The 16,651-nt window shown below is 35.9% G+C and overlaps 2 protein-coding genes across 2 annotated transcripts; one reads left to right on the top strand and one right to left on the bottom strand.

Annotated features, from left to right (window-relative positions):
• Positions 1-505: 505 nt before the first annotated feature.
• On the top strand, positions 506-3,750 carry LOC141677104 (uncharacterized). The gene is made up of 7 exons (XM_074482858.1): positions 506-1,059; positions 1,166-1,426; positions 1,815-2,331; positions 2,477-2,676; positions 2,787-2,899; positions 2,995-3,135; positions 3,230-3,750. Exons 1-7 carry the CDS (start codon positions 535-537, stop codon positions 3,297-3,299), a joined length of 1,827 nt encoding a protein of 608 aa, XP_074338959.1. The 5' UTR covers positions 506-534; the 3' UTR covers positions 3,300-3,750.
• A 629-nt stretch (positions 3,751-4,379) lies between these two features.
• LOC141680320 (kirola-like) lies at positions 4,380-5,455 on the bottom strand. Its single transcript, XM_074486580.1, has 2 exons — positions 5,241-5,455; positions 4,380-4,860 (listed from the first exon to the last, which is right to left on the bottom strand). Exons 1-2 carry the CDS (start codon positions 5,416-5,418, stop codon positions 4,580-4,582), a joined length of 459 nt encoding a protein of 152 aa, XP_074342681.1. The 5' UTR covers positions 5,419-5,455; the 3' UTR covers positions 4,380-4,579.
• Positions 5,456-16,651: the final 11,196 nt, after the last annotated feature.

The following is a 16,651-nucleotide window of genomic DNA, read 5'->3' as shown; positions in this document are numbered from 1 at the left end:
CTGTTCTGGGAGAAAAATTTCTATAAAAATTGACTAGCCAACAGTCTGATTTAATTTGATAGTTGTCTCTTCGAGAAAATATTGTGGCATTTCTACTGGTTTTTAAGGATTTTAATTGCGAAAAAAGGCTTTGCAACTTGCAAGCCCCTGCTGTGATGATACAAATTTCTTTTCCCTCTAATTTTTCCACAACATAGGCATGTGCCAATTCTCGAAAGAATATGCCAAAATCGATCTCTCTCGGACAGTGAAGCCGACGACAGTGAAGCTATCAGCTCCACTTCTTGTAGTTCACACGTAACTGTAGATCTAGAGACACATTCTGCACCTCAAGTTTAAACTCTGGAAAAAATCTGGACATTTGGAAGCTAGTTCATTTGCTTGTTCAAAGATAATATTTGCATGGTTATAACAATTCACATTGTGAGGTTACCCTTCACTGAACTTAATATTATCTTAACTTATTTATTTTTGTCCAATTTTTTTCCCTTATTAAGCTATATCTCCTTGTGTTTTTTTGAATTAGAATACAAAATGGCTTCTACTTCAACTCCTTCATCGTATTATTTACAAAAATCTAAACCATTTTTCCACGATAAAACGCCTTTACATTTATCATTTGTATTGCCTGCTTCAAGTAAGTCACTCGTATTCCTACGTACGAACTCCTCAAATGCTACAAAATACAATGAAGTTGTGGTGGACGATGAAATGGACAGAGTCCGGAGGCTGCAAAACGGGTCAGATGTCCGAGGAGTGGCAGTGGAAGGAGAAAAAGGCCGGACAGTGGACTTAACAACGCCTGTTGCAGAAGCAATAGCCGAGAGTTTCGGAGAATGGGTGATCAGAAAGTTGGAGGAAGAAAAAGGAAGACCGGTGGAGGATGTTAAAATTTCTTTAGGAAGGGATCCTAGAATTTCAGGGGCTTCTTTAAGCGTAGGGATTTTTGCAGGGCTGGCTCGAGCTGGTTGCATGGTGTTTGATATGGGGCTTGCAACTACACCAGCTTGTTTTATGAGTACATTGTTGCCTCCTTTTTACTATGATGCTTCCATAATGGTATATATTCATAATCCATGTTCATAGATTATAATTATAAATTAACATTAACAATAATTATAAATCAAGTCAGATGGACACTCATATTGATACTGCGGTAATGCAGATGACAGCTTCTCATTTACCTTACACTCGAAATGGATTGAAATTTTTCACAAAGAAAGGAGGGTTGACATCACCAGAAGTAGAGGAAATTTGTGACATAGCTGCTCGTAAATATGCAAACAGACAGGTGAAGGTGTCAACGCTCCTCTCTCCTCCCACAAAAGTTAATTTCATGAGTGCTTACTCCAATCATCTCCGTAACATCATCAAGGAAAGAGTCAATCACCCTGTCCATTATGATACTCCTCTTCTTGGGTTTCAGGTTCTAAATTTCTCCTCTACATTCCATCTGTTTCTTTATTCTTCTTGATTCTGTAATGTAATGTATGTACTTGTGGTAAACGCTATTATGTATTCTCAACAATCCTCAGCATCTGTGGCTCTGTGAAACTATTTCAGGAGAAGTAATTTAGATTTTAGGGTCTGTAGAATTCTACTTTTGATAGTACATTGACACTGTTGGAGTGCTTGGACAACATTTTGTAGTCCTGTTAGCCCCTCAAGTCCTCTACCGGCCTGAGCTCTGATATCATGTCGAGTAACCAATCACTCTATACCCGAATGAATCTTTTATATGTATTCTCACATTATGTTATCTAAAATTTAGAAATTGGTGTAGTAATTAGTTTTTTAAATGAATAAATGTACAGATCATAGTGAATGCTGGAAATGGATCAGGAGGCTTTTTCACTTGGGATGTGTTGGACAAATTAGGAGCAGACACTTTTGGTTCTATAAACCTGCAGCCAGATGGAATGTTTCCGAACCACATTCCAAACCCTGAGGACAAAGTTGCCATGGCTTTAACAAGAGCCGCTGTATTAGAAAATTCGGCAGATCTCGGCATTGTGTTTGACACTGATGTAGATCGTAGTGGCGTGGTGGATAAAGAAGGAAATCCAATCAATGGTGATAAGTTAATAGCCCTCATGTCTGCCATTGTTCTAAGGGAACACCCCGACTCAACCATTGTGACTGATGCTCGGACAAGTATGGCTCTTACAAAGTTCATCACTGAAAGAGGGGGTCATCATTGCTTGTATCGAGTTGGATATCGAAATGTAATTGATAAAGGAGTTGAGCTTAATAAGGATGGAATTGATGCTCATCTTATGATGGAAACCTCTGGACATGGTGCTCTGAAAGAAAATTATTTTCTTGATGATGGTTAGCTTTTTTCTAATGCGTCTGTGATTGTGTTGGTACAATTATCGTAATCCATAGACAGTAGTTTGGAATTTGGATGTCATTACCTGTGTCAGATGATATTAGCAAGAAATCTTCTCATATATTCGTGTAATTAATTTTTTAGGTGCGTACATGGTGGTAAGAATCATAATTGAAATGGTACGGATGAAGCTGGAGGGGTCAGATGAAGGAATTGGAAGTCTTATAAAAGATTTGGAAGAGCCACTAGAATCTGCAGTACTTAGAATGGACGTCCTGTCGGAGCCTAGAGATGCAAAGGCAAAAGCTGTTGAAGTTATTGAAACTTTCAAGAACTACGTCGTGGTAATTAGTCTATCATAACGCAAATATATGGTAAAATATGCTTGGAACTGAATTTTGAACTTTGATTACATTATTTGATCTCTGAACAAATTCTATCTTGAAATTGCTAGGAAGGAAAGCTAGGAGGGTGGGAATTAGACTCTTGTGGAGACTGCTGGGTAAGCGACGGTTGCCTTGTGGATGCTACCGATGCTCCAACTGTCATTGATGCACATATGTACAGGTAAACTGAAAACACATCCATGATATTAATATGAAAATGATTACTCACTAGCAAAAAAATGATTGGTACTGAAAACACATTTCATATGAATGCAGGGCTAAAGTTTCAGATGAAAGACACGGAGAATATGGCTGGGTACACATAAGGCAAAGTATTCACAACCCAAACATAGCTGTTAATATACAATCAACCGTCTCTGGAGGATGTCAATCGATGACAAGAGTTCTTAGAGATAAGTAAGTACTCTTATAGGGAACTCTCATCGACTCCTATTTACATAATCAGAATTAGCCACTTCTTATTTTAATTATTTCAAATACCGATCTGCAGGTTTCTTCTTGCAAGTGGAATGGATACTGTACTTGACATTACTGAGATTGACAAGTATGCCAGTGTTTGATGGTTAATATGAAGCTCAGCTCAGTATTTCGTGGACTTGTTAATTCGGAATAGACACATGCCCCTGTAGTTCTTAAGAGGAATTTGCAAGTAGGCATAGCCAACAAAATTTGGAAAACAGGCTGACTTGGCAGAACGAGTAGCTGCAATTTGCAGCTAGTCGCCTGGGTATTATATTTGTTGGCTATTGGTAGGAGCAGGGCACTGGTTATACATTGACGATGTACATAATCCAAGCTTGTCATACATATACAATGTTATTACAGTGGAAAATAAATAATGTATGGTTAGTCTGCTCACACACTCACATCTACCGAGTATATAAGTTTACTGCAACATAAATTGTTGCCTGAAGTTGTAACTTCATTGCCAAATCTATTGCAACAAATTGGCATGGTAATTGTCTCAATATGTATACTTTGCATCAGGTTCTGCAACAAGTATGTTCTTTACTGGATAGCAATTAAAGTCACTTGGCTTTGTTGCCCTAGTTCTGTTAATGCAACAAGTATCGAGTCCAGATCCTATATCTCTTATCAGTGTCCCCTAATACGTCTTCTCTATTTATATATTAATCACTATTTTGATCACGGGGAGTGTAAAAAACTGACCAATTGAAAAAGAGGGACAAATTAGGGGACACGGGAGGGGACAGAGAATCCGGACTCACAAGTACTGCCGCCTAAGTTGCAACAAGTATTCACATTTCTCAATATTGTGAGTTGATTTTTTTTAGTAATAAATAATTTGAGGTGAAATTTGGACAAATCATGTAATTTATACCTAAATAGCTCATGAAATAAATTTGCAGAGGACTTAATTTTCATTTGAGTGACTAACTTATCACCATTTTTACAATAAATGTATTTGATAAATAAAATTAAGATGCTGAGATAAAGTTGTTAGGATTTTTTCAACTCAAGTGATAAAGAGTTTGTCTATTGTCATTCTAATGTTGTTTTCTAACGAAATGGAAGGTACAAAAGTTTTCATTTAGAAAAGTGTTCTATTTTCATTTGAACACATAATTTACACCTCAAAACAAACTAACATGCGTCAAACTTGCACATCTTATTTCACAAATTGAGATTTTAGTTCAAACTACACAAATCAAGCCTTAAATACTTACATATATATCACAAACACACAGCATGCACGCTCACACCGAGGGCAGTTGTACTTAATTCCATAATTAAACATATAAATCGAAAATTATTTTTATTTTTTAACTTATAAATTACTTATTCGACAAAACAAATAATTCCCAACACACACATTCAATTACGGATCTACTTTGGGATCGAGATGGTAAGACTCGATATGTTTTGTGATACCTACAATAACGTCCATCAAGGTATGCGGATCCTCCACGTCCTCATGCATCTTCTCGTACTCAAAGGTCCACGTCACCAAGTGTTCTTCACCTTCCGTATCCACGTGGCAAATGAGTTTGAAGTTTTTGAATATTTCAAGAACATTGCCTTCAATGACCTTGAAGGTGATGGACTTCTTCTCCTCGTCTATGACTTCTATAATCTCTTTCCCGAACATATCTTTTCCATCTATAAGCATATGCATTGCATACATTATGATATCCGTGAACCCAAATCCGCCAGCCAAATAGGTGACGTATGTGACGACAAATTAAAACTTAATGAATTTAATTCACCCACTAAAAGAGATGATATATACCATCATAAATCAAAAATCAGATTTTAACTAGTCATTTATCGATTCACGTTACATTTATTTAACAAACAATTCTTACTTAATCAACTAGTCAAAACAACTAATTAAAATCAATACAGTTAATAACTAACGTCTAATTGTCAAACATTAACATAACCCTACAAGAAAAAAGAAAATTTCTGACCATTATTAGAAACAATAATTAGTTAGGTTGGAAGCGAAATAAGAAAATCATGAAAATGAAGAGGCTCACCGTGCACATAGTTCCGGGAAATGATGCTGCCTTCAGTTCCCCATTCACCATCGTGCAAATCAACACTCTGAACATGCGATGAAATGTTGGAGATTTGATGTGGTTGATGCCTTAACAAGTCATGGAAAACGTCTCCAGAAGACTTTATTTTTGTTTGGCTAACCAACTTACTTGCCATTCTTTCGATTCTCTACTGCAAAATGCGTGTTTGAGCAAGAAGATATTATTTTGTTAATGAGAAATATGCTTCTCCGTTCTGCTCTTTTTATAGGCTCAAAGGTGATTCTTTCAACAGCTTATAAATTGTCTGACAAGTAAATCGTGAGATAATATGTGAGCTCTTTTTTAAAAAACATTTTTTAAAAGAAACAAACAAAACATTTCAAAAGATTCATAGCAAATTTTTTTTTTTACCTTTTTTTTCAAATAAAAATTTAAGTTATATATTTTTATTTAAAATAAATTTTAAAAATTTATTATTTTGATTACTGAGGCACTTAAAAATGGGGGCTCAAAAGTCAAGCACAAGGGGGACGTGTTAGAGTATATCCAAGTTAGATAAATTGGTTAGCTAAATAATATATAATAATAATTTGCTAAAGTTTAGATAATAAAAAAGATATTTTTCTTCAATGTTATTATTTATGATGATTAGCTTTTCTTAAAAATAATAATAAAATATTAGTTTTAAGGTTTCAAGATTATATAAATGATTTTACACCATTACATCTATAAAAAAAATAATATTTTAACACTTAATTGATAATAGCTTTTTAATCAATAAATTTGAAGAATTATTTTAGTATCATCTAAAAGTTTAAGCTAACTAGTTGTGTTCTTGGAAAAGTAAAAATTAAAATAATTAGGTAAAATTTATTATCTACGGAAGATTTAATTAAAAGTCGAGCATGGGTTGAAAATGCTTTTGTATGATGAGCGCTTTGTTTGAGGAAGAGTTGTGGGCTGGGTAGGTTTTACGACTAATCCACTCAATCGCACAAATTGTTTGTATTGCACGCAATCGAACCGTTTTTTTGGATCGAATGTGAATTGAAATTACAGATACCGCAAATTCGTGGATTGATTGTGAATTTGATTTTTAAATAATCACAAAAATTAAATTGTAATCGCAAACCATTATATATATAATATATAATATATAATATATGTCATCAAACGCAAAAATAATCATATATAAGAATTAAAAGATAAAAAATTTGGGGTTTTGGGATATACTCCCTCAGTCCCTTCCAATTGTTTACATTTTTTAGAGAGTGTCTGACACGCATTTTAAGGTGCATAAAAAGTATAGTTATGTAACTTATTTTTACAATTTTCTATTTCTGAATAAAATTCGAATGTTTTAATTTTTATTCAGAAAAATATAATTGTAAAAAAAAAATTACATAACTATATTTTATATGCACCTTAAAATGCGTGTCGGACCCTCTCTAAAAAATGTAAACAATTGAAAGGGACGGAGGGAGTAATATATATCATCAAACGCAGAAATAACCATATGTAATTTGCAGTAACTACTTGTACTTTTGTAATACATTTTATTTTTACAAATTTCTAAGATTTGTAAGTATAATTTTATTGAAATATTTTTTTTTTATCATTTATAGTACAAATTAATAGTTGAACTGTAAGTCGATCCGCACCAACCGCAACCGCGCGGTTAAATAGTCGCGATTAACCGCAAGCGACTGAGTTTGGAAATTTAAGAAATGCGATTTTGAGCTCCCACCAACACCAAATCTAACGGAGTACACTCTGGGGTCACAACTCACAACACGTGTTTCAGCCTATTTAATTTTATTATTAAAATTTTATTCACAACTAAATTTATATTAATTATTAATGATAACAAGTTATCCTTTCATATTATTATTTTATTGAACACGTTTAAGCAAACGTATTTATAACAGGCATGGGTGGGTTTAAATAATTCTGCAACAAATCTTAGCAAATCTTATCCAACTTATATATTAACATCAATAATAAATAGTACTTGTTCTCTCTTGTTTTAATCGATTTTAAAATTTTTATCACTTATTTTTAGTTATAAAAAAGTTATGTACTTATATCTTACAAAAAAATTAACTTTTTACAGAAGTTTTTAATTTGAAATTAATTATATTTCATATAAATTTTATAAATAAATTTTATGTAAAAATATAAGATTTTATATCTCAAAATATACTTATTAAAAGAGGACAGAATCTTAAAGGCCAGTATTTGTAGAAATATATACTAGCTTATTCTTTTTCTTGTCAGATCTACTAGCTTATTCTACTATTGTCTATTGTACATTTATGTATTCGAGGTGCCTAACTCGAACTTCGTCATTTTTACTAGTACTAAATTTCAGACCTCGCTGCTAGGTTAAATCCTTGCTCCACTGGGTCAAACCTTAACATATTAGAGTTTCATGTGAATTGTCCGTTAGGTTCCATATTTTTGCTGAGTTGGAACTTTTTTTTTTGACTAAAAGCTAAGATTTCATTATGTGCTCAAATCCATGGAAATACATTGTTGAATCGAAGTAGGAACAGAACTCCTATCGATTATACGACCGGACAAATAATATGATTCCCGTGCTATCTGATGGGCTACCATATTAGCAGATCGTTTAACAAAAAACAAACTAACGTTGTTCAACCTACGGAGTGTCCTACGGCACTCCTCAATAACCGACCCAAAGTAGGATCGCATAGCTACTTGACTTCTGATAGCTTGCACCACACCAAGACAGTCAGTCTCCACAGTAGCGTCATGCCAATCTCGAATCTCCATCCAGCTGAGGGCCTCCTTGAACGCAATAGCCTCTGCCATAAGGGGTGTGACCATGTTCGGATAAAAAATTGCTTTAGCTTCGATAAGATCTCCACTGCAATCTCTGGCCACCATACCAAAACCCACTACCTGACGTTCCCCAAAAACAACTGCATCAACTGATACCTTGACTTTATTTGGTTGAGGCTTAACCCAAGTGCAAGCTCCATCTCCTTCAAGAACAGGCTGAAGAGGAGTGACAAACGATTTGCTTTGGGTCGCTTTCCACTGTGCAAGATACTGCCTTGCTGCTGCTACTGTTTTAAGAGCCGAAGAAGTTTTTTGATTCCATATGAGATCATTACGTGACCTCCATAGTGACCAACACAGCATAACTAACTCAACGTGCTTTGTAGAATCCACTGTACTGAACATTGTCAACAGCCTAGAATTAAAACAAGAGGCGTCGAAAAAATTGATACCTGGTAAGAGAAGCAGCCAACTTTGTTGAGCATACTGGCAGGTAACCAAACTATGAAGAATTGATTCCTCCGCCAGATGACACACAGGGCATGTAGAATTAACTGGTACTCTTTTAATCTGAAGTTGAACTAGAGTAGGGAGACACGCAGACAAAGCTCTCCACACCAAATTTAAAGCTTTAGGCGGAGCTTTAATACGCCATAACAACTGCCAGACTTCATCCCTGTTCTCATCATACCAACTACCTCTCTGAGCTTGAAGCAATTTATAAGCTGATTTTACAGAATAATTCCCTGACTCCTCCAAGTTCCAGAATAACTTGTCATCACAGCTCGAAGCTGCAATAGGAATTGCTAGCACGAGTGTCTTATCTCTCTCATTCAAAACATCACGAATCACCTCTACATCTCATTCCTTCGAGTCAAGACACATTAGATTTGTAACTGTTTTGCCCTGTAATGGTTCTGGGGAAGAGGTAATGAAAGGATTTGCATCACCTAACAACCATGGTTGGTCTAGAATCTGAATTAAAGATCCATCACCCACTCTCCATCGAATACCGTCATAAAGTAATTGCTTTGCTTCTAAGATGCTTCGCCAAACAAAGCTCGGATTATGACCCAACTGAGCATGTAACACATCTGATTTTGCATAGTACCTGGCTTTATACAGCTTCAACACTAGACTGTTAGGATTGGTAGCTAATCTCCAGAGCTGCTTTCCTAGCATTGCAATGTTAAAATCTCTAAAATGTCGAAATCCCATGCCACCAACATGTTTATGCATAGCCATTCTGTCCCAGCTCATCCAGGTAATCTTCGAGTTGCCTGACTGATGTGAATTCCACCAGAATTTCGAGAGAGATTTCTCGATATTTCTTGTAATCTCTAGGGGAAGAAGAAATACGCTCATTACGTAAGGAGGCATAGTTTGGGCCACATGTTTAACAAGAATCTCTTTCCCAGACCTCGAGATGCAATTCCCTTCCCACATCCGTATTTTATCATTCACTCTGTCTTTCAGATACCCCAATAAAGCTGATTTGTTCTTGCCAATTACATTTGGTAAGCCCAGATATGTTGAATGATCATTTGCCTCAGGCATCTGTAAAACTTGACCGATTGCCTCTCTGTTATAATTCATCACATTGGAGCTATAGAAGATCGAGGACTTCGCTTTATTCACCTGTTGACCTGAGGTTTTTTCATAGATACGAAGCAACTCTACCACGTTACCAGCCTCATTCGAATCAGCTTTACAAAATAAATAAGAGTCGTCCGCAAATAACATGTGATTGATCATTGGAGCCCTCCTACAAATTTTCACCCCATGAATACGCTTTTGAGACTCGAATTTGCCCAAGAGAGCTGATAAGCCTTCCACACAAATGATGAAAAGATAAGGGGAGAGGGGATCCCCTTGTCTTAAGCCTCGAGTCAGTTGAATTGGCCCAATCTCGTGCTCTCCATGAATAATCGAGTACATCACTGTAGTTACACATTTGAGGACCAAATGAACCCACCATTGAGAGAACCCCATCTTCAGTAAAATTGCGCGTAAAAACTCCCATTCTATACGATCATAAGCCTTACTCATGTCCAGTTTCAATGCCATATAACCATCTTTCCCAACTTTTTTACCCCTCAGATAATGCATAATTTCATATGCAACCATAATGTTATCCGAAATTAGCCGGTTAGGGATAAAGGCACTTTGGGTAGCAGATACCACCTTGTCCAACAACACCTTCATGCGATTTGCCATTACCTTCGTGATGATTTTCATAACAACATTGCATAAAGCAATAGGCCTGAGCTCACCTACTACTGTTGGGTTTTTCTTCTTTGGAATCAAAACAATGTTTGTGTCATTAAGGCCTCGAGGTATCTCCCCTGAAGTCAAGATATCCTTTGCTAGATTAAAGATATCCTCGCCCACAATATGCCAGTGCTTTTGAAAAAACGCTGGAGTCATTCCGTCTGGCCCCGGAGCTTTGTCGGGGTGCATTTGGAACAACGCGGATTTTACCTCTTCTCTTGTTAACTCCTTGTTAAGCTCCTGGTTCTGTTCCTGAGAAATATATTGAGGGACGCAATCCACAACTTCATCATACACAACCTGACCAGCAGTAAACAGATTGACATAGAAATTGCGCACCAGATCATTTAAACCAGTGTTCCAGTCCTGCCATACACCCGAATCATCCTTCAACTTTGTGATACGGTTTGTTCTTTGTCTTTTATTACAAGATGCATAAAAGTACTTTGTATTTTTGTCACCAGCATTGAGCCACAACTGCTTAGACCGTTGACGCCAGAAGATTTCCTTTTGATCAAGTATCAAAAAGAGCTGCTGCTTTGTATTTTTGTACTCCTGCATCGAGGTCACATCACGACATCTACGAAGCTCCTTAAGTTTGTGATGACATTCTTTTATCCGCTTATTGAAACAGCCTGTAATTTCCTTACCCCATTCTCCTAGATTATCAGCACAAGCTTGAATTTTCTGTTGAATATCAGAGGATGCACTCGCTTCCCAATTGTCTCGAATAATGACACTACATAAAGGTTCTGACAACCAGGCATTTTCAAATTTGAAATGCTTCCTTCGAACACCCAAACCAGTGCAATTTTGCTCAAGAAAAATATCACTATGATTTGACGGAGAGCCTTCTAAGTTATAGAGCTTAGCAAAAGGGAAGATATCAAACCAACGTGAAGTGACTAGTGCACGATCTAATCGAATTTCCAGCCAAGAATCGGTGCCTATACCTCTCTCCCAAGTGAAAGGATGACCAATCAGATCCATATCACGAAGGCTAGTATCCTCTAAAGTGTCGTTAAAACCATCAAGCAGCCATTGAGGATAGGGAGCTCCTCCCTTTTTATCAACTTGCGAGGAAATATTATTTATGTCGCCAATAACACACCAAGGAAGGTTTGAGTCACGAGCTAAATTTCTCAGTAACTCCCATGTTCTTCTTCGCTGGCTTCTATTGGGCTCACCATAAAAACCTATCAAGCGCCAAGGTTGCTCTCCTGATCTTGATACCTGAACATCAATGTGGTTACTAGACATACTAAGAAGTTGAACCTGGTCTTGATTTCTCCATAGCAGAGAAAGACCCCCACTTCGACCTTGAGCTTCCACAACTAACGTACTTGGAAACCCCGTACGAGCTCTCACCCATTCCATCTTCTCCATATTACTCAAAGTTTCACACAAAAAAACAAAATCAGGCCGTTGTTGACGTATAACGTCCTTAAGGAACTGAAGTTTCCAAGGTGGACCCATCCCTTGGCAGTTCTAACTTAGAGTACTCATGAGGACGGGCGGGACTGCAAAGCAGTTGCCGCCAAAAATAAGTTTTAATGGTTCTGTTGCTCATTCTGAATCCTATCTTCCATCTCAATTTCCTTCTCATTTGGGCCAAATGACATATTTTCCCGTGGGCTTGCAACATCATGGGCTTTCCTTCTTCTTTTTGGGTCCGAAATTGTGAACTCATTATTGTCCATATTTTCCGAGTCCACAGCTGTAGTGTTTTCAAAAGAAGATTTTGCCGCTTTTATAACCTTATCCTGGACTCCCCCCTGTGCTCCTTGATTTTCGCTGGTTGTTACCACAATCCCCTGTGATCTGTTATTCCCAGTAGGTCCGGATATTTCGTGATCAGTTGTGATTGGCACGATATTCATGGGCCGTGATTTATCACTTTCCTCTTCCTCTGCCACGTTCACCGCCGGTGCAGCACCTGATCGTAACCACTTGCTACCCATTGTGTACGATCGTCGTTTGGGATCAGCTCGCATCCAAGAGCCATAAGGCTTCTGAATTTCATCTCCTTGGACATCAAAGAGTTTTGCACATAATTTATCACTATGGCCAATTAACCCACATATGATGCAGAAGGTAGGCACCGTTTCGTACTTGAACGTAACCCAGCACCATTCCGTCGCGCTTTTCCTTAATTTCATACGCCTTTTCAGTGGAACATCCAGTGGGATTCAAACTCTTACACGAAAGTGCTCTCTCCAAACCCCCACAAAATTGTTAGCATCCGTTTCAACAAACTTACCAATATGATTGCCAATATCAGTAACCACACGCTGAGACATGAACCCTGTTCCTAAGCCATGTAACTGAACCCAGATTTCCAGATTGTTAATCGACAACGTACGTGGATCCATCCCTTCTCTGAGTCTCTCAAATACCAAGTGAAATCGACCAAATGTCCAGGGACTACCGTCACAGACTCGTTTGATATCAATTTCATGGTAAAATTGAAATAAAAAATGATTTGAATCCAGTTGTTTCACATACATTCCTTTACCCGGACGCCACAAAGACGCCATTTTGTGTTGCATGGCTTGAAAATCAATAGTGGAATCCGTTAAGAACTTCCCCACCAGGCACCAGTGTGTGTCAATCTCGTTGCATATCTCAGATTCTTCTACATAGTTAATTTCCTCCTGGTCCTCATCTTCAATGGAGAATCTCGCAAAACTCTCCTCCATTTCTCGAGGAGGATTACTCTGTCCCGCCATTGATAAATCGTAAAATTGAAGAACTTTTCTTGAAACTAAATGAGTACTAATCGTTAACCAGAGAACAATCTCACCATGTCAAAAGACAAGACTTTTGTTTTAATCTGAGGATGATTTAAGCGCCCCTTTTTCAGTATAAAAGAATTTAGGAAATAAACAAGTCAGCTGAAATAAATTTGAAGCCACCCCAGTTGGGACTTTTTTTAATAAAACTCGTAATTTTATTCACGATCCAACATAATAATATGTCACCATAAAAATAGGAATATTTCATGTTATTTATCATTTTGATATACGAGCACGAAATTATACAAATAATTGTAATGTTAGTTTTGAGCTTGGTATTACAGTACAACAAATTTGGCAACTGATGACTGCGCGTCAACTTACGACGAAAAAATTGTTTCGTCGTAATTATTTACGACGAAAAAAAATTATGTCATAAGTTTAATATTTTATTATTAAAACTATCACCAACTGAATAAAAAAGGATTGATTCCATTAAACTTATGACGGAATATTATTTCCGTCGTAAGTTAATAAGAAAAAAGAAAATAAAAAGTGCGTGTACCTTACGACAAAATATTCGTCGTAAGTAGGTAAATAAAAGTACACAAAATAAATAAATTATTAAATTAAAAATGTAAAATTATAAATAAAAAAATTATACATAAATATTATATATATATCATTTTTCCAAAAAAATTTATAAAATAGTTTCAAATTTAAGTTTGAAAGAATGCCCAAAATACACCACTTTTCACATTCAACTGCCCAAATGCCCAGATGCGCGCAAACCGCCCAAAATACCCACAAAATACGCATTTCAGGGATGCGTAGTCAACCTTTCAAATTTTAATAAAGACTACGCATGTTCGACATGCGTATTCACTTTTTGATTTAAGAAGAACACGCATGTGCAACATGCATATTCACTAAAATACAAAAAGTGAATCCGCATGTGCCACATGCGTAGTCTTTATAAAAAATTGAAATCATGGATACGCATCCCTCACATGCGTATTCAACAAGTATTTTGGGTGTCCGGCAGGTAGATAGCTGGGGTGCGTTTGGAACGGTGGTGAAAATCAAATGTGCTCACATCTCACAAAAAATATTTGTTCATAACATGAGACATCTAAACTCAGTTGTTACAACTGAGTCCTCTGAATATTGCAATATCAATCGAATTAATGTGATGGTCAATTGTAAAACTACTATTTTCGGGGGAGATGTGTCCTGAATTGCCCGAGAAATCATTACCTTCATTTTTAATTTTCAGAATATTTGTATTCAGTTTGTTAAGTAATCCGGAAATAAAACGGCTAATTATTTAATTCTATTTGTTTTTCAACCTGGTTGCATGATCAGTTGGGGTTTGTTATGATTGAATCTCTTTCAAGTCATTAATGAAATCTGCTTTAAATTTGGCAAAAAAAAAATTGTTATGTAGTTGAACAGTTTCTTAAGACTTTTCTTATGTTTTCGAAATTTCATTAAAAAGTGCAAAAATCTTAACAGGCCAAGGACATATCCTTGCTCTTTTATGCGTTACATTTAAAATTTCTTAGAATGGACTACTTTGATGTTGCAGTTGTTGGGTATTTAATATTTATTAAGAAATTAGGTGAAAGAGATCCTAATCCTCAAGATCTTGTATGCCTTGTGTATAAATATTGCAATCCTCAGCCGGAGACAATTTGTAATATTCAACTGAAGGTAATTATCGATGTTAAATTAATTGTAAAAATTTATTATTTAATTTTAACTACAAGCTTCATAAAAAGGTCAATAAATATAAGCACACTATATCTCCAATATTTTCACCTCAAAATCATATCTTTGTTTAATGATATTTTCATGTACAAACAACGTCATATCTCCCATATTTTACCTCAAAATCTGTGCACCTTAATATTAATGAGTACTATATTGGTCACAGTTTTAAAGTTTAACTTGTTTAAATAATATGGTATTTTAACAAATTTATTATTTTATCTCATTATTTTATAGGTTTTGTGTATATATATATGCACGTGTACATTTTTTTCTATTGAAGTATGTGTAATTAATGTGATGTGTAAAAATTAAATTATATTATTGTGTGAAAACTAGAAAATGAACATTATATCTTCTATTTTTTAATATATATATGTGAAATTTATAAAGTGAATTATTAAAATGGGATGGAAGGATATTATTTTAATGATATTATTATTTTATTAATTATTAATTTAGTCGAGGTTCACCCATATTAGTATGAAATATATCTTCGGTTTATCATGATAGTAATATTTATTCTCTCAAATCAGGCACCTGGAATAGATTCATAAGAAAGTCGCACCGCACCTGCTCAGAAATAAGCTTGGTTTATAGGAGAATTAAGTAGTGTTAGTTGTGCCTGTCAATTTAGATTTTTGCATGTATCTTAAGATATATGAAAAAAATGTCTAAGCTCTTAACATTCATGATAAATGTAAAAGTATTTGTGAATACAACTGTAATGAACAAGAAGATAAACATCAAGCTTACTGTATTTTGTAAATGAAAGTAATTACAGATCTAGATACAACTTGGAGAAAATGGAAGATAAGTTCTATTTTTAAGAAAGTAAAAGTTAACAAACTAGAATTACAACTCAGTCTTTTATATTCACAACTCTAACTCTAACAGAATGGAATGACAGCTCATGACAGCTCAACACCCAGCAACACAGCTGGCTTGTGCTAAAATATAGACTTGCTTACTGACGTCTGACTTCATATAAGACAATACTCCCCCTCAGATTGAATGTGGAGGTTGAACATTCAAACGGAAGAGAATATGCCAGTGAGCTTAACGAGTCAACCCCTTAGTAAAAATATCTGTTAGTTGAGAAGAACTTGGAATGTATACTGGTGCAACATGCTTAGCTTGTACCTGTTCTCGAACATAATGATAATCTATGGCGAAATGCTTTGTTTTCGGATGAAAAACCGGATCAGCAGCAATGTCAAAAGCAGCTTGATTGTCACAGTGAATGACAATGGGAGGAGTCTGTAAAATACACAATTCAGAAAGTAAAAGTTGCAACCAAGAAATCTCACAAGTAGCATCTGCAAGAGCTCTTAATTCAGCCTCTGCAGTGGACTTAGAAACAACCTTTTGTTTACGAGAAACCCAAGCCACTAATGAAGAACCAAGCATTAAACAAATGCCTGTGACACTGCGAGAAGTCTTAAGACAAGCACCCCAATCACTATCAGAATAAGCCACCAGCTGCAAAGAAGAATCTGATGGATAGAATAAACCTTGAAAATGTGTTCCTTTGAGATATCGAAGGACTCTCTGTACTGCACATAGATGAGGTACTCGAGGCTTGTGAAGAAACTGACTGAGATGATTGACAATATAAGATATGTCAGGACGTGTAGTAGTCAAATAAAGAAGTTTGCCAATAAATTTTCTGTACAAAGAAATATCAAGGAGAAGATCTCCTTCATCTTCAGACAGCTTGATATTGATATCAACAGGAAGAGAAAGAGGCTTTGCATCCTGTAAACCAGCCTCCATCAAAAGATCATGAACAAATTTATGTTGATGAATATAGAAACCACCAGCAGA

This window comes from Apium graveolens, chromosome 8 (genome assembly GCF_009905375.1).
Source record: "Apium graveolens cultivar Ventura chromosome 8, ASM990537v1, whole genome shotgun sequence".
In the NCBI taxonomy this organism is placed as follows: domain Eukaryota; kingdom Viridiplantae; phylum Streptophyta; class Magnoliopsida; order Apiales; family Apiaceae; genus Apium; species Apium graveolens.
Note: the sequence above shows the minus strand (reverse complement) of the source record. Positions and strands in the feature narration are given on the sequence as shown.